Here is a 19088-nt window from a genome sequence, read left to right as displayed (position 1 = left end):
GAAATACATGCAGCTATGGTACAGAAGTGTGGTTAAATGATACCAGGTCATGTTAATTATTTTTCTGGTCATTGGAATTAATGTGTTGAGTGTTTTTGCACTACAATTGGTTTAATATGTATTCTACTCAAAATAATTCATACTGTTTAGAGTTTATACTGTAACTTTATGGTTAAAAAGAGATAAAATGCTATGGTTAAAAGATAAATACTGTGTTAAAAATGTAAATTCTGATTTATTGAGCGGTTTATAAATATGAATATAGCTTTATTAAAATAAATAAGGTAATTTATGTTAATATTTAAGTTCATGATAAACAATAGTCATGGTAAACATGCTTAGACAGCACTGTAAAAATATATGCAGTCTCATTTAAAGCATTTAAATACTGTGTATCCTTTATTTGGGTATAAGTGTGAAGAAGTAGAGTGAAAGTGAAAGTAGAAGGATGTCAGTTGAATAGGAAGTAATGATTATTTGTTCTACACTCTTTGTGTAGACTGGTTTTTTGTGCTTCGACGGATTAGGACCCCAGATCCAGAATTCCGAGACAGGAGGTTTCGGTGGCGAGCCAATCCAGCGAGAGATTCAGACGGAGCGGGTCCAGCCTGGCCAGCTGTAGACCCAATCCGAGGAGCCGAGATATCGTTTCACTTCACACAGATAAGAACACATACACAAATCTACCCGGGTAGTAAGAACATTTGGACTGAACATTACACAGAACATAAACACAATTGAACATTGAACTCTGACCTTCAATAGAAGGATGGACAATTTTCTTTGAACTTTTTATTTTTTTTATTATTTTCTTTAAATACAGAGAGCTCTATTTTTTGTGTTTTGTTTCATTTGTGCAATGTTTACTACTGTGACAATAAATTGTTTCACTACTACCAACTCTATCGAACCTAGCTGAATGTAGTGTTATTGTTGTTACTAGCCAGTTAAGACTACAGGCGCTACATAATGAAAGAAAAACTAAAAGATATTTCGGCTTGATGGAAACATTCATTTTAAACATCCAAACGTCTGATGACTCGTGACCATCTAGTGTTTCTGTAGACGTATGGATGAATAATATGAAACAGATGGTACGGTGTGTGTGTGTGTGTGTGTGAGAGTGTGTGTGTGTGTGTGTGTGTGTGTGAGAGTGTGTGTGTGTGTGTGTGTGTGTGTGTGTGTGTGTGTGTGCAGCCAAGGGACATTGAATCTCATCTCTTGTGCAAATTACTGCAGCATAAACTTTCTATAGTAGATTTGGTTTTTAATTGTTACTCATTCTGATGGAACATTTACAAAAGATATCTTGATTATGGACACCGTCATCTGGGGCAGTGTGGCACTCAAGTGTGAGTCAGGCTCCAACTCTATTCAAAATATCCTTTTCCAGGACATTACCAATGACTCAGAGACTAACATGTTTCTTTTGTGGTCATCTCAATTAAAAAAAGGAGGGGAAGCTTGAGTTGGACCACTGAGGCGGCCACAGAATTCCTGACACAGGTGTGAGTCACATGTACGCACCTCAGATGAATCTAAGCAGGCTAGAGTACAATTCTGAAGGCTTCTTACTGCAACTTCCCTATTTTTCTCTTTATTCATCTCTCTCTGAAAGGTCCTCTGTTATCTATTTTTTTTTAGCAGGAGTTATAAAACAAAAGTTTCTCAAAGCAAATGCAAAAACAACAAGGCTTTACTTTATTCAAGAAGCAAATGTTCAGACCAGAGTCATATTCAAATAATCTATTTAATTTGAGAGCTACTACTGCATTGGTACAAACTTGTGAAGAACAATGCACAGGAAATGGAAATTATTATTACAAATCTAAATGACTGTTATTTTTGAGGACAACAGTGTTTGATTAAGCATTGAGCTGTAGCAGATTGCTGTATTGTGCACCACTGGCGGGGTCATGTCTACTCTCAGGTTGCATGCACATTCAAACAAAGCGCTTCTCTAAAGGACACTTGATGATCCTACACGAGCTAAAGAGCGCCTGTGAGTATCACTAACAACGGCAGAGTTGTTAGAGCATAAACATGAAACATGTTGCATCTTTCTTTGCCAAGGTGCTTTCAGATAGTGAACACTTGCTGCTGCAGACGCCACCTGACAATGTCTGTGTTCGGTATTTTGAAGTGACAACAAGGCACAACGCTGCTGCTGCCCTGGCTCCCAGATACCTCTGATCCTACCAATACAGGCAGCTGCTATCCACACAGCTAAATACAGCAGATTGTAGCTTAAAGGAGGAGATACAGTCAGGAGCATAACACAATTAATATAGCAGAGTTTGCTCAGTTGCATTATAAACACTGTTGATTGTGTCAGACCAGATACTCTGACTTTGATGCTGATGTTCCAGATTTTCCTCACTGATCTGCATCTTCTCTGCAGGTGAGGACATGCATCATTCACGGAGCTCAGATACCAGTAAAATATTTTCCTACATTGCCTCCTTCTCTATAGTTTTCTTTGGTTGCCATGGTCACACAACGAGCCAAGATGATAAGTTGAACCATCATGAACTGTGAGGACAGCAAGGAAGAGCTGCGCAAGCTCATGAGACCAGCAGCTGTCTTGCCTCTCTCCTTGCTTGCCGCTGTGTCAACATTGTGCCGGTGAAGGCGGTGGCGACAACTGCTCCCTGTCTGAAAGCATCTTAAAGATATAATATCCAGGCCTCAAGCTATGCGCTTGTGGCCGAACACATAGGCGTGGAGCCAATTAGCATCCTTTGTGGAACTACTAAGGAGTGACGACCAGTGAGAGAAGCAACTGTTTATCTGAGGACAACAATGGCGGCTTGGTAAGAGGTTAGCATAGCTGCTGCTACAGCATCAGCTATATCATAACTGGAGAGTATATTTCATTGAAAGAAGAGCTAAGAATAGCAGTGAAGGACTTTTCTTGATGGATAGATGTTTTCGCTCTTCTCTCTCAACTGGCTTCATGAAGAGCTATTTTTACCAACTGGCTCTGCTGTTGGTAACGCTCCCCCACTGTTGATCTGATTGGCTGAAATTAGCCTGTGATAGACGGTGATAGGCAAATGGTTCGTCCAATCACATGCCAAGTGTTCTTTAAAGGCCCTGGCCTTTTCCCGACAGTCTCTAGTGGTGCCTTTCCAGATGGTTCTGTTTAAAAAACCATCTGGCATGTACCACAATGACGATAACAAACTCCCATGATCCCGCGCTTCTTCACAACCTCATCAAACTACAGGTACGTCATTGTTTTTTGATTGAGATCCCTAGTGGCTGTAGCTATCGATTCTTTTTGGAATCGATTAATCTAGCACTTTATCGATCGATTAATTGATTAATCGTATATATATATATTTTTTGCATTTTTAAACAACTAAAACAAATAATGCATGACGAAAATGATGTGGCTGTAAAATGATCAACCATTTGGCTTTTATTTCTTTAAAAAACAGAGGTATTTCTTACACCTCCAACATTTGGCTCCAAAACTTTATTGCAATTTACCTATTTAGTGCAAGTGCAAACAATTAAATAACAATACAGTTTCAACTTACTGTAAAACATGTATAACATGTAACACTATGAATCAATACAAACTTAAATAGTAGGCAATTTTGCCTTAGTGTTGTCTTATACAACATTACAAAAAGGGATTGCACCTTCTAACCACCTACTAACAAATAATATATAATCTCTGGGATAGGCCTATTTGCTATGGTAACCTAGCAACCTATGTGTGTGCACGCATGCTGTGTTATATATAATTTTATGTTATACATAGCACCAAATCACAACAGAAGTCATTTAAGGTCACTTTTCCTATAGAACCGGTCCGGACCGTGTTCGTTTAATTAATAATTTCTTCATCGTCGCGCATCTACAATTCTCCTCCGCTCTGTTTTACGAAGGGAGGAGCTCCGGACCGACGTAAACAAACACACGTGCACACACACTTACAGACAGACAGAGAGAGAGAACATGTCACGTCGGTCTCAACTGTCTGTAAAGCAGATATCATATCTACGTTTTTTTTTTAACGCGCACAAACTGATTCTGCTCTGGCATGTCATCTCGAGCCTTCGCAGTTCTCCGTCGTGGTGGCGGATACGCAATGCAAACCCCCCCGGGCTGCTGGAGAACCAGCGTGAGGACGTGAGCTTAGAGGACCAATCACAGCCCTTGCCGTCTCCGTTTCCCCTTGACGGAGTGACCGACACTCCGCGCCCGGAGAGGCTCTCCGTCAGGCTCTCCGGCGACGGAGAGGGCTCTCTGTGTCTGTGTCCGTGTACGGCACTTTACGCAGTAGTATTAACAACGGTCCGTGTGGAACATTCAAGATCTCTGCGCGTCATAGGAATTTAACGACGCTTCGAGGCAGAGTTTTTGCCTCGACCAATTTTTGTAATCGAGTAACTCGATGAATCGTTACAGCCCTAGAAGTAACACATTATGCATTTAAGTTTGAAAAAGAGTGATGATATGTCATGTTATTCTTATTGATGGAAGAGTCCTGCACAGACTGCAGGACTATTTGGTCCCAAAATAGATCTCAGGAGTCACAAGATCAAATATTTAAGAAAGAAAATATTAGTATGTGTATCTTGTGGATGTTCACCTCTTCAGTCAATTTAGAGGAGAATTTTAGTATAAATTTGTAGTAGCTCAGGTTGGAGTGCCCAAACATCCTGGATTATGTCTGAAATTATCACCACACTGTGTCAAACACAGGGTTACCACAGAAGCCATGGCAACACCAAAACATACAAGAGCTCCACTCTTTAGACGTGACGTAATATGAATGAATCAAACACTCATCACAATGGAGCACAGAGTAGGCACAAAGCAGACAATGGACCAACATAATTACAACAGCACTCATTTTAGATGGCATCCAGTACACAATGGTGAAGCCTACTAGTCCAACAAGAGATCTTCACTTGTACTTGTCATCATCAGCTCTTTTCACCAAGTGTGTGTCAATCAAGAGACATAGTTGTGTGCAACGTGACTTCATGGCCATTTGACAGCTGTCATAGTTCTCTTCATCAGTATCATCTCTGGCATTACTTCTTAAAACACATTTTTCAGGAAGGAAATTCATGCTTGATTTTTCTTAATTCGTCTTTTTATCTCTTTTATTTCACTGAATTTTGGTTTGATTTAAACTGAGCAGACCCTATGTCTAACTATTTAAACTCTTAATTGGTTGTCCTCAGGCCAAATGTTCACAAGACAGATTTTCATTTGAAGTTCAGTTTAAGGGAAGCTGTGGCACCTGATTAATTGGCCGAACAATAAATGACTCGACTATTGAATGGACTGTCAGGAATTCTGGTGGGCTGTCTTGCAGTTTGAGCAGCCTTACGCTCTGATTCCCCACATGGCTTCTGTCAAAAGGTTTGTTATTAACTGTGGTGAGCTTGTTTCAATATTATTGGAGTAAGTATCTTACAGTACATATTGTCGCCGACTCTACTCTCAACAGACACTATGCCATGATCTGAATAAAGATATTTGTTCAAAGCAGAATTGCATAACGTAACACCCACATTTTCTTTTCTTTAACATTTTTGAGGATGTGGATTTCTTGTTTAAATAAAGCCTGAGGGCCTGTGTCCACACAGGGTTGTTTTCTGAGAGCCAGCGTCTTTTTTTATCGTTTTCAATGAGGAGCAAGCATTTGTGGCAGGTGTTTTTTGTGAGGCCAATCCAAGCGCTTTGAGTTGAAAATCTCTGTTGGTGGAGGTGCTGGTGATGTCACCATTGCGCTTTTTCTTTTTCCTTTTCCTGGCCCAGGCAATAATATTCACCAAATTGTTTCATCATGCACCCACATCCTCTTGCTCTTATGTCCCAAAGTCAAATAAAAAAACAAACAGATAATATTACAAACGGGCAGTGTTGATCAAAAAACGGCAGTTGTCAGGATATTGTTGTCCTAGAGACAAGACGCATGTGCAGCGTTTCTGTTCTCGGGGCACAAGCGCTTCTTCCCAGCACTCCCAAGAGCACCACCAGCACTTTACTGCCTCCAAAAAACCCACAAAGTGGACACTGGATTAGGTCAGCTGTCAGCATAGAGTTGGGACCAGTCGATTGAACTGTAGGGGATGAGTGTTGTCTGTTTTAGTCATGCAGAAAGTGAAATAAAACTGTGTTGTGTGTGTTAATGAAATGTACAAGGTTAATGAAATACACTGTGGCCCTGTGTCCATAAAGCACTTTATTCTTCAGCACCAGCATCTCTTTTTAGGTGTCCTCAATGAGGAGAGAGCCTATGAGGCAATCCTTCAACATGTTTGTGCAGCCACTCTGTCTTGTGACATTCTTTTAGCTTTTCAGATGGATGCTGGTACCATCACTGTTGCTTCTTTTCAGGCAACAAATCTGACGTAAAATGGGGCAGGATGTATTGCCCATCAACCTGGTTACCAAGAAAATGGAAATGGAGACCTGTAACCCGCAGGACCTGGGAACGCACTTGTGGCTCAGGTGGGTTTGGGTCAGCTTCACCAGAAAATATCACGGGTGTCGGTGGGCAGGTCAATGACTGACAAAGCAGTGTTCAGAGTTGGCCTAAGTTGTTAATAACGTACAGCAAAAAATACAAAAACATAATGTGTGCAATAGTCCATTTTCTTTTACCTCTTTCTGTCACTCTCTCTGTCTCTCAGTCATATGCGTGCACACACACACACACACACACACACACACACACACACACAAACAGATTTATTGTCATGAGGCTCACTGTGAGTTTTTTTCTCCGAAGTAAGAGGTATCCATACTTTTATTTACGCTGCTGACGCCCTTGCCTTTTTAGAGGATAACTGTTACCCATCCCCTTTCCTCTCCATGCTGGCCTGAGCACTGCTCTGCATTTGAGCAACAAGCGCATCCAGTGAGTGCCCCTCCAGTTCTGCTGGTCATGTACTCAAAGCGCATCAAAACAGGTTAAATCCTGGGACTGTGGACTCAACACATAAGACGAGTTCATGTTGGAAGTTTAAACTTGTTCAAATGTTCAGACTTTTTTTGCTGCTTTATTCAACAATAAATACTAAAGTTTGGAACAATTAGTTTGTTTAAATGTTTCATTTACTGTATTTAGCCTACATCCTCCCTCTTCTGAGAGCAGGTGACAAAGAGGAAAAGAGAAAAGAGAGTGCCTTGTTTTGGTCTTCTCTGCTGCCAGGAGCAGAATCTGCATCTTGGACAGCGGCTGCTCTCAGTCTGGTCCTCTGTCTCATTTATCAGTCTAGTGCTCATATGGTGCACCATGTTTTTTGCGGGTCGGGCTGGGTACGGGTTGTTGATTAGCACATACTTTAACAGATCGGGTGGGTGTGGGTAATAAAAAAACATGACCCGCGCATCACATAGACCGAAAATGTATCATAATATACAGACAGTGCATTTATCACCCCATGCATTGTAAGCTTGTCAGTGTGGTCAACCCTCTGTTAATGTAGCATTAAGTTAATCAAGACCTACTTGCCTTTAAACGTCCTCCCAATTTAAGAGTTCAAGTTTAAGTCTTTTGGATTTTTAATGTACAGTCTATGAAGCACTTTGTAACGTCACTTTTGCAAAGTTCTCTGCCGATTTGAAGGATCATTGTTATCAGTGGTAGTGGTGGTAGAAGTGGTATTCAGATGGGAGGTGGCGTCAGACAGCTACATCTAGCTAAAGCAGCCTCAGCCAGGCCTCACTGACAGCGACTTGACATTATTCGAGGAGGTGGTGGTGACAGTATAAATGTTTCTACTGCAGCACGGGACTGTGCGTGATGCTGAAGAGATGTCAGCCGTCTTGAAGTTTGCGTCTCTATGTCCACGTGGAGTGTTTTATAGGACAATATAAATCACTGAAGTGTGTGTGCACACTTGACTGTCTGAATAAATATGTGAGTGTATAGTTACTGAGAAGCACTTTTTGTTTCTTATTCTGATGTTTTCACATGTTTACTCTGCAGTTCTCTCCTAAGAAACACAGTTTTAAATCCTCACAGTGAAGACATTTTGTTGCATGGGCTACATCAGATTTACAGCTCGGGTTTGGGAAACTGGAAGGTGTCCTTAGACACGTTTAAAAGAAAGTGTGTAAATGCGATTGAGTGCGATGGCTGCATGTCACCCCTGCCAGCACTAATGCTGCATACAGTATGAGGTGGTGGACAGCCTCAGTGGCAGTGAGCCAGCAGCTCCAGCTACAAAGCAGCTGAAGATGAAACGGAATGCACAGAATAAATGTAAAGCGCTCGTCCAAATCCTCCCTAATGATTTAGACACGCCACATCCAGCTGCTGTGAAACTGAAAAACCCACACTGGAGCGTTTAAAACAGTCAAAGGTCTTTGATGTACATTTTGCTCCCTGCTTTTGAAAACCAAGATGTGAACATGTATCGCTTTGTCTTATGAAGAACATTAATTCAAACGTATCACCAAAAGGGATTCATTTTTCCTCATTTGGGGATTTTCAGCAGCCTTCTAATTTTACCATGAGGCTGGTACACATGCTTCGTCTTTCTCCATGTTTACAGACTAATCTCTCTTCTCATTCATAACTCGACAGCAACACTGCATGGGGTCACTGCTCAAATATAATTCAGATATGTGATGCCCAAACTGAGAGATAAAAACTGCACTCCTTGCATACTGATAACAAATTAACGGTCCCCAAAACCGGTTATCAAGTGAGCCAAGGTAAGTACAGAGCTGAAAACACAACATGCATTGTTTTAAGAATGTGGCCAATAATTAAAAACATTTATCAGTCAAAGCTACCGGAGGAAACACTGACTGATAGTAGAACAAGGTCAAGATACTGCTACTTTCATCTGGTGTGACTCACAGCTTTCCACAGCTGTTCACAGCAGCAGTTCCACTAAATTAACACCTGCATCTGGTAGAGCTGGGGATTAAAAACCTGTTCTGCATTAGAATCAGTTCCACAATGTATAAGGGGAGAATATAAACTTTATAAGAGGGTTCAGAAGTCCCTCTTACAATAATATAACAGCCACATGCCATTTGTATGTTGAGAGTGTTATGGCTTTCTTTTCTTAGGTTTTTTATAAAATCCCTTATTGTGTTTCCACACACTGTGTTTCAAGGCTGAGCTGCAGCTGACAGGTGTGCCCTGGCAGTCACATCTACAATGGGTTTGGTGCCTTGACAAAACACCACCAACAAAACTACACGTCATGTGAATCTGTTCAGTCTCATCGAGGACACTCTGTCCGTTTCTGTGACCATTCACGCTTTCAATGTACATACAGCACAGTAAGTGTTGTATGAAGACCATGACGTCACTGAGTCATTTGTATGCTACCATTTTCAAGCTCATAATTAGACAAGAGGTTAGAAATGGGTAGGATTTCCAGATTGGAGCTGACTGAGAACCCAAGAAAACAACATGGTAGCGACTCAATCACAATGTAGCCACACCCTAAAGCATGCCCTGCTCATCTTTTTTACTCTAAATGGGAGCATCATTTCCCAAATCAACATCATGCTGTATCGATAAGACTTGAAACTATTGACTGAAGCCATAAAGTCATTAGGAAACTGTTTACTGAGGTATTAAATCAAGTGAAAAGTAGGGTCCTTTTCTCATATGCTTACGCACAAAAGGACTTCTTTTTCGAAAAAAGTTGCATAGCCCCCTGCTGGCCATTAGGAAGAATGCAGGCAGGTACTTTCATGTTGGCTACACTTTTCAGACCTGGAGGCTCAATCCATATTTTAATAAGGTAAATGATAAAGATTAACTCAAAAAAAATCTGAACCTATCTTTTAAATAATATGCACTTTTACTGTGTCTATTGGTACAGTTTCCTCACTGATTACAGATGTTTCAATGCATTATTATTGTGTTTAAAATATGGCAGCAGGGATGCAAAATTGTGGCAACAAAAAACTGCTGGAAAATTCTACTGACACTTTTAAGTAGTGAGTTGTATTCAAAAGGCTGAGACTACCAGTAACAAATAGGGCAATTCAAAAGCAATTATTGTGAGGAAAGTCAGAATTATACTTTCAATTCCCATCCTTCACTTCAGATAAACTTTAAAGTTCAGGTAAAAAGAGCTGCAATGCCATTTAACAAAGCAAAGGCCATGTCTTTTATAAGTGAGGTGGCTGTTCGGACCATTATTCTGAAAAGACAAGATGTCTTCAGGATCTGTCACACTCAGGTCAGAGGATGACAGCGGCTGATCGATGAGGCTTATCAATTGTACTCTGCTTTTACTGCAACCCAGCCAGCTCCTGCGGGGAAACTTTGTGACTGTAATATCAAAAAATTGTGCACATGGCTTAGATGAGCAGGACAAGCTGAGGCATCTCCAACCAAACAAAATCTTTGAAAATGTCTCAGCTCAGAGATGCTTACACAAACAGCCAGGCAAAATCCATCTTTCTGACAGAATCATTTCCAAAACCCAGAGCCCCAACTGGGTTCCTGGATACACTTCTGAGCTGAGGCCACCTGGGAGTGGGAGTGAGCATGTGTGCGTGTGTGTGTGTGTGTGTGTGTGTGTGTGTGTGTGTGTGTGTGTGTGTGTGTGTGTGTGTGTGTGTGTGTGTGTGTGTGTTTGTTAGGGAGAAAGAGAGGATCACATATGAGGACTTCAACACAGAATATAAACTGTGTGTATAGAATACGAGTCTTCTTTACTAGTTTAGCTGTGCGTCCTTCACTGGTTTTGACCAAACTATGTGACTGCATATACGAATGTGTATGTCCATGAGAAAAAGAGATTAGTGTAGACATCTTAAAGTATTACTCTCATTCCTCAACGAATCTGTCCGAGCCACCAATTCACACAGGCTGCCTCTCAGCACTCTGTACTGTCTGTACTAACAACAATACACTGCAGTGCGAGTTCAAATCAGAGGATTAGACCCCTGCAGGAAATGGACTGAATGAACTGCACCTTATGGCTACAGTCCAAACAGTAAGAGTGTAGACATGCCACATCTCACTAATATACACTCTAACGCACACAAATCCTTGTAATTCTACTCCCATGAGGACTTTCCATTGATTATATTTCTTCTGTTTCCCCTAACATCACAACAAACGTTGTCACATACTGCAATCCTAATTCTGATCTTACAGCTAAACCAGGTTTTCACAGCTTTTGAATCCTGATATTTACACTGTACTTTTCATTTGTCAGTCCGACTTGGCCTTCTTGTTAACCCTTTAAGCCAGCCTACAGTGAACAGGTTCACAAAAACAATATTGTCCATGAAATAGGAAATAAGAGATGAGGCAGAGTCCCAAACTTTTATAATGCAATAGAAGGCAATGGAATAAACTTACAAAAATAGATGAAAAAATGAATATGACACAGGATGCGCCATTAAATGAATTCAAAACATACAGATAAGATACCTGTAGCTGCAGCAGGATAGCAAGAAAGGTGCAGCTGCTGCCAGCTAGCTAGCAAAGTAAAAAGTTGTTCACTGGCATTATGCTGCCATTATTATTGTGAGTTGGAGGGTTTTATGTTATGTGTTTTCTCACATGTGTCAGGCAAGTATCAAAATATTTGTAATGATAACATGAAGAAATACAGTTTGGTTTGCACAGGAGCTGGGTTGCAACTAGTTAGGTAGCTAAGACAGCAAGTATTATCTAGCCAGCATAGACAGGCTGTCTTCATGAGCCAAATGCAGCAGGATAAATTCCCCTCTCTAGGAATGCGATGTGAAAGAAGTTCAACCTTTTGGTAAATAAGCACATTTGCTTTCTTTCAAAACAGTGAGATGAGAAAACTGATAACAATCTAATATCTGTGTGTAAAGTACAGAGCTGGACTCTGGGCATGGTTCACATACTGTAGCTTAGCATAATTAGTAGATTCAGGGGGAACTGCTGGCCTAGCTCTGCTCTTTTGTTTTGTTTTGTTTGAAAGCCTATCATCATGTTGTACGATGTGGATATAACATCACACTGTAACACTGATAGGGATAATGGATTAACTAAGTCTCAGGTCAAAATAACTTGAGTTGAGTGGAGGAGGTGATGAACTTTTTTGTTGATTTTAATGGGTGAACAACAAAGAGTGGAGTTGATAATGCTCTAAAATAGTTAGAAAACAGAACCTTGAATCAATATTGCTCTGATTACAATTTGTTTTTCTCATTATTGCTTGCCTCATTCATTAAAATATTTAAATGTTTTTTTCAGAATGCCTTAATTGCATCTTTTCCTACTTTGCCTTTTCTCAAAATCCAATAATAAATTGAACTGAATGTATTGTTCAGCCATACTCACAAACCCATCTCTTACTCTACAGACTTTTCTGTCACAGTTCTGTACTCCATGTGATCAGTTGTCATCTACTCTCCCACACACCGTATTTATGCATCAACACTTCTTATGAACCCATTTATCAAGTCAAGTTATCATCAACATGCTACGATATCCTTTTTTCTTCCAAATGTCAACGCCCTGCAGTGACAGAGACAAAAGATTCTCATTTCCTGAGTCACCGCAGTGTATTTAATTAAGTTTGGATTGAAATTTGTTGGAAAAGGCCCAACAAGCCATAAGGACTGAAGTCAATTCAGTTAGAACTACAGACAAAATAAATTAGCATTTCAAGCTGGGCTGAAGAAATGAAATGTTATGCACAAAATAAAGCTTGCAGCTAGCTTACCTGTAAATGGGATCCTGCATCACCATCATCTTGCTCTCATCCCACGTCCACTCCTTCTTCTGTGGAAATAACAGCAAAAACAACAAATTTAAGCCTCTTAATGCCTCAAAATCAAGAGCTAACTGAATCAGATTATGTTTATTTGTGTAGATTTTATTCTTTTAATTTAGAGAGACATTTATTTACATTTTACCTTTTGTCTGTCCAGGTGACTCAAATGTTCTGTTTAATGTCACAATCAAAATGTCAGCACAGGAGGACAGAGAAATGTTTTTTAATTGATTTCCATCTCCACAGACCTTTGTTGACTCAATCATTCAATCACTCATCTCCCTCGTCTGTCATTGGCTCTGACCTACTCAGAGATGTAAATGGATTGCTGACCGTCACACTTGACATTTAAGCTCTCTGGCCAGGGAGCCAAATGAGACAAGAAAACAGGTGGAAGCAGAACATCCTTCTATCGACCAGCATTTTTGATTCCAACTGATTAATTTGACTTTGAGCCGACAATGATTGCTTCAATATTTATCCAATCACAACACAGAAGGGGTGTTCATTCAAATCACTTCCATCAAATCTACTTTCTCTTAGTTTGTTTTCAGAGAAGAAAAGAACAGGTTTCCATGGCTTAAAGTTTTCTATCCAACCCGAAACTGACCAGTGGAAAGCTGGCCTGGACCCAAAATGATTTATCCATAGACAGTCAGAGCTGATCTTAATAAACCGGAGGATACTAGTAAGGCAAAGTGGGAGGAATCACTTGTTCCTTCACTTTCCTCACAGTAAATTCCCATTACAGTTCCTTCTTCTAAAGATGTAGAATGTTATGTGTAATTAATATCATATCATCACCTCTTTTTGGTAAGATATAGGTTACACCTTGTCTTCAACCAACATAAAAAACATCTTTAATATCAGACCGAGTAGCACATACCCATATAAGCTACCAGGCAGGTCTGACACAAACACATCAGGTAGTGACCCGGGCACCCCTAGTCGGTGCCGAGGCCTGCTCAGTCATCTCCTGGATTATCTATCGCATGTCAGTCGGTCCTGGGAGAGGGATCCCTCCTCCGTGGCTCTTCCTGAGGTCTGAGGTTTTTACCATCTTTTTTTCCCCATGTTAAAAGGGTTTTTTTCCATCAACATGGCAAGTTTTTCCTCACTCGAATCAAGGGTCTAATGACAGAGGATGTCGTTCACTGTACAGATTGTAAAGCCCATTGAGGCAATGTGATTGTGATTTTGGGCTATATAAATCAAATTAATTTGAATCATTTGATTTGAATTTAGAGTAATGGTATTTGCTCATACGAATATTCCACAATATCTCCAAATGATGTTCCATCTACACACGACTGTTCACACACAAAAGAAAATGGATTTGGAGACAGGCACACACATTCACACACTTACATAACAGAGCATTTGTGTAATAAATAGGCTGTTCCTACGAGGACCATTAAGAGAACTCAATTAAGCCTCATTCTAATGAGACACCAATGTAAATCTGTAACATACATCTGCCTGTGAGAGCAATCGAGGTCAATACATCTCCCTTTGCTCCATACATGCAATGGAGAAACACTACAGAACTACACTACACATTTGCAATTATTGCTGGATTTAATTATCTGTTTAGCTGCACATACACAGAACAAAGTAATAGCAGTCTTTCATGACTGTTTGGTGAAGTCAAACTTTTCAGCAGATACCATTCTACAAACATTTTTAACAGAAATCTTTGGCTATCTTTCAGCCAGGGCAGCTGCTTCGTACAGGGAGAGGGATTATTGTCTGTATCTCAACTCCAGAAGTCAATTTATTTAAACAAGATGAATGTGACTTAACGGTACAAAAGTGAGCTGAAGAAATCCACCAGTTGTCAACAGCCATTCAGATTTTGAAGCAACCTTGTCTCCCTATCAACATCAGACTGGTGAAAAAAGATCAATAAGAGTCTGGTGTTGTGCGTGTCATCTGTCTGAATAGACCAGCAGTTCAAACACAAGATGATGGCTGACAGTTACTACTGTTACATCAAATATTAAATATATTTTATAGGACTTTGTCCAGCAGAGCAGCCTTGAACCTTGACGAACATTGAACGGTTCAGTCTGGATAAATGAATTGAGAAGAAAAACTGAAAGAGAATGGACGGCACTACTAAATTAACTTCCTTTTGTTCCCATCCACTGGTTTTCCACCTGTCAGACTCTCTGTGATTCTCGGCGGGTGAAGTCAACTCCAGTCTGTCTCTGTGGATTACAGCTGTCAGCCTCACCACACCTGGAAACACAGAATCACTTGTCTCCTGTCTCAGCACTCCGCGACTTTACTTTTCTTCAGTTTATTCTTTTCTATTCTTCTTCTGGTCTTTTTCACTTTCCATCCCTTCTCTTTGCTTTCTTATAACTCTTCTACATCTTCCCCCATACATTGGATTGCTCTTTGTCTCCATTCTCACCTCTGTCTGCCATTTAATTAAGACAGAGATTGATCACCACCTCCTGCCACATATAGGATATAGGAAATGGATGTGGACTGGTTCTTTAAAGCAAATTATCCAAAATCTAGCCTTTGTTAAAGACCAAAAAGCCCAATCACATATTTTAATCTTATATGCAAACGCATTTAGTATAATATACTAAAGCATCACTGAAGCACCATATTTCTTTTTTAAGCCCACACAAAAAAGCAGCAATTGTACAAGACAAGTTGCAAGGCTGTCATCATTATGCATATTTTTTAAAACATGCTCATCTATTGATAGAAGCTTCAATTAAGAAGAGAGCAGACAGCCAGTATAATAGCTCCAGCACACAGCAGAAACTGAAAGCCCACTCACTAATTCGTCTGCTGCTGCTGTGTGTGTGCTTCTTGACATCATTTCAGATCTGTAGGCAGCTGATGAGCCCACAGATGGTAACAGACCAAACAAAGTAGAAACCATACACTGTTCACTGTTCAAGACTTCAGCGCCTTCATCTCTCGCAATTAGAGATAAAATTAGAAATATATCATCAAAAAAAAACAAAAAAAAACTAAATCAACTTTTCTGATAATGAATCAATCTTTAAAATATTTTTTCATACAAAAAGGCACAACGTGCTGTGTTAAGCCTCAGATATATGGAAAGTATCGGCTTTTCTCTGTATTATTTTTATATCAAATGTAATATCATTGGGTTTTGGAGTAACAAATCAAGAAGTTTAAAGGCATGACCTTGGACTCAAGGAAACTGGGATGACGATTATTTTCAGCTTTCTGACATTTTATAAAACAAATGATGAATTACTGAATGTAGAAAAAAATCAGCAGATAAATGAAAAATGAAAATTGCTAGTTGTAGCCCTACTCGTTAGGACAAGATACTTTCATGTTAGATTTTATTTTTAGGTAGAAAAAGAGCCAATCAAAGCCTAGTTAAAGGACATTTTAGCCTATATTAAAACTGACATTCTCTCGTTAGTACAAAAACATTCAGACTGGTCATCTTCTTGTCAGATTGATTTGTTGATTTGAAATGACACTGAAGTAAATGTACCCAAGAAGAAGAGCCCTAGAAATAGAGTTCAATTAAGACAGGCCACTCACTTTTTTCTTTTTCCTCAAGTTGACTTTCACGCCGTCCACAGACACCACGATGTTGACTTTTTTCTTCTTGATGTTTTTCACCTTGAACTCATACTGCAGAGAGAAGATAGACAGACATGTATTAATATTTGGTGGGACTAAGGTAGACAGTGACACTCATATAGCCTCTCAAATATTTGAAGCTGGATCAGTGTGAGTCATGTCTGCAAGAAACACTGCAGAAGACAGTATCAGAACAGCATGAAATGAAATGTTAATTTACACAATTTATTGCGGTTTTAAACACAGTTATATAGGGGCCATCGGGTAAAACAGAGAATTTGAAATCAATCTTAACTTTTAGTTAAAGCCATGCAGTTCTCCAAGTGAAAAGGAACTTTTACACATAAAGAACCAAGAAACGTTTTCTTTCTGTCCCCATCAGTGTGAGCTTTGACTGAAATAGAGACTTATTGTAGCCTGAGATTGAAAACATGACACCATGAATGAATGACCTTCAAGATCACCAATGGATATGAATGAAAGTATTTGAAAGTATCCTCCTCCACATTTCACTTTCATGCATCTTGACATCCCTGTAGTCACTTGCCTTAGGTATGAAACCTTACTGATACCCATACAATGAAATACATTATTTCTATAAAATGTGTTTTTCCCTTTGATAAAACAGAAAACACGTCTTACATGCATCTCAGTTTAATATTGTCTACAAACAATCAAAATAAAATACTGTATTTTGTGTACTGTAGACAGCAGAGTACAGAGTAAACAGAGTAAAGCGTACTGAAGAGATAATGGTGGAGGATATGTTGTCAAAGCAAAAAGTAAGCACCTATTTGGCAATATTTCAGATTTAAACCCAATTCTAATAGGGAACCTAGTAATGTTAATGAAGGAAAAGGAGTTGGTTACATCAGTGAGAAGTTGGAGATGTGACATATTTCAAACTGATCCGCTTATTAGCTTGTGGAAACATTTTGTGACTGTGGCAACCCTATCAAACAGTTGTCAACAGTTTAGTAAGTATTCACAAAGTCCTGGGGTTCAATATCCAAAAGTACTGTGGAGGGATCATTTAAAGTTCGACTGAAAAACTAAAGGACCGTAAAATGCATTTGAATAAATGCTTCCATGAAGCTTCCCTTTGGCCAACAGTAGAAACACCGTTACTGGAGCGCTCAGGTGTGACAGCAGGTTGAGTCAGTACAACTGAAATTCTGACTTTCACAATTTCTCACTTTAGAGTCACAACAATAAGAGAGCAGGTATTCACAGTAATGTTTCATACTAATGATGAACAGGATTGTCACAGAAAACAACCTTGCTGAACAAGAGACAACTTCCATCGTCTCTCTGCCTCTAATGTTGCTGTGAGCAGTGTTGAACAACAGCACTGCAGCATGCGACCACCGTCAATGCAGTCTGGAAACACACTGCTTGCATATCAAACAGGAAGCAGGTATAAAAAGTGGATCAAGAGGCTTTTGTTTTATTGAAGGAATCCTGCTTTCATTTTCAAGTGCAAGGACGTATGCAAATACACGGCCAGCCAGGTGACCGCCTTACCCCAACTCCCACAATCTCCTGCATGCTGTCGGTATTCTGAATTAGTGGGATGTAATTGAGTCGTATAGAACCACCTGTCATGGCAGCCTGGAGGGACATTAGCTCTAAATACAGTCTGTGTGTCTATTTCTGTCTATCCGCAATGAGTTGGCTAGTTGCTGCATCTTGCTGGATGATACATTGAAAGTGGACGCTCATTAATGCTGCACTTGCAAGTAATTTTGTGCAAAAAAGCAACTGTTTAATGCGTTATGAGCCAGAGATGCCGCAAGATTCACCCTGTTTGTTCAAATTAAATTCAGGTCTCAGGCAATGATGCTCGTGGGAAATCTGCTCAGTGCAAGGAAGTGAGAAATCGAAACTGAAGACAGCAAGAAAACGGCTACAGCAGTGAGACAGGACTCTGTCTAAACAAGCTGACAAGTCGACTTACTTCACCACCTCCAGCAAACAATGAAAAAGCAACATTAAGTCGAAGATGCCACCACAGGTTTTCTGTCCAATGAAGTTCTCGATGCTTTCAAAAGTGACCTTGGGCTTTCACTCTGAGCTGCCAAAATCCCAAGTTTCTGGCAGCACCGGTTGCATAAAATCTGCAATGTCATGCCATAGACTGCTGCTATAAGGAAAGTGTCTGTTGGTATTTCTCACTTGCTGTGTTCGCATTCAGTCACCTCCAAATCAAATAGTAGAGATAAATAATAAATAATAATAAATAGATATAAATGCTTTTTGTGAACTTTATCAGTCATGTTTTCCCAAGTGCTTGCAGGCACTTTGTGTCAATCAATCTGTCAATATTCCTGCAATTGTAGCTGTCAGTCGCCCTCTCTGTCAGTAGATTGTCCTTAGTCTGTTCTCTGTAGTGTCAATCAGGACCTTTGGCATTGCTGTTGATTATTTTTCTGCCTATAATTTAATCAAGTGATCATTTAAGCTCTAGATAAAAAACACTGTATAGTGAAAAAAAAGTCAATCAAACAGTTCACTGATATCAGAGCCTAAAGTCACATTTTTAAAGAAAATGGAGGCAGACACTGTGCCTAAATATGTGCTTACATTTAAAACTTATTTTAATGAATAAAGAGAAGGTCATTCAGCCAGTGTATTTACAAAATCTACAGTAATTCAGATTTCAGCATTCAACATCCACCATCCACATAGTTTGTTGTGCTCTGACTAGCATCAGACCGCAGAGTAAAATACAAACTACAGCATTTGAAATGTGTCCGCCTGCATGTTGACAGGGTGACTGTA

General features: G+C 39.8%; 1 protein-coding gene across 2 annotated transcripts in view; it reads right to left on the bottom strand.

The window, feature by feature from the left end:
* The window catches only part of LOC311258878 (carboxyl-terminal PDZ ligand of neuronal nitric oxide synthase protein-like), a 218275-nt gene that overhangs the window by 128706 nt on the left and 70481 nt on the right, over positions 1–19088 (bottom strand). For both annotated transcript variants that reach the window (XM_084355548.1, XM_084355549.1), the window contains exons 3-4: positions 16266–16358; positions 12666–12724 (exon numbers count right to left, since the gene is read on the bottom strand). In XM_084355548.1, coding sequence (XP_084211674.1) covers positions 12666–12724; positions 16266–16358 — 152 coding nt within the window. The remainder of the gene's footprint in view (positions 1–12665; positions 12725–16265; positions 16359–19088) is intronic.

This window comes from Pagrus pagrus (assembly GCF_965226575.1).
Source record: "Pagrus pagrus genome assembly, chromosome: 6".
Lineage (NCBI taxonomy): Eukaryota > Metazoa > Chordata > Actinopteri > Spariformes > Sparidae > Pagrus > Pagrus pagrus.
The sequence above is the reverse complement of the archived record's forward strand: the minus strand, read 5'-3'. Positions and strand labels throughout refer to the sequence as shown.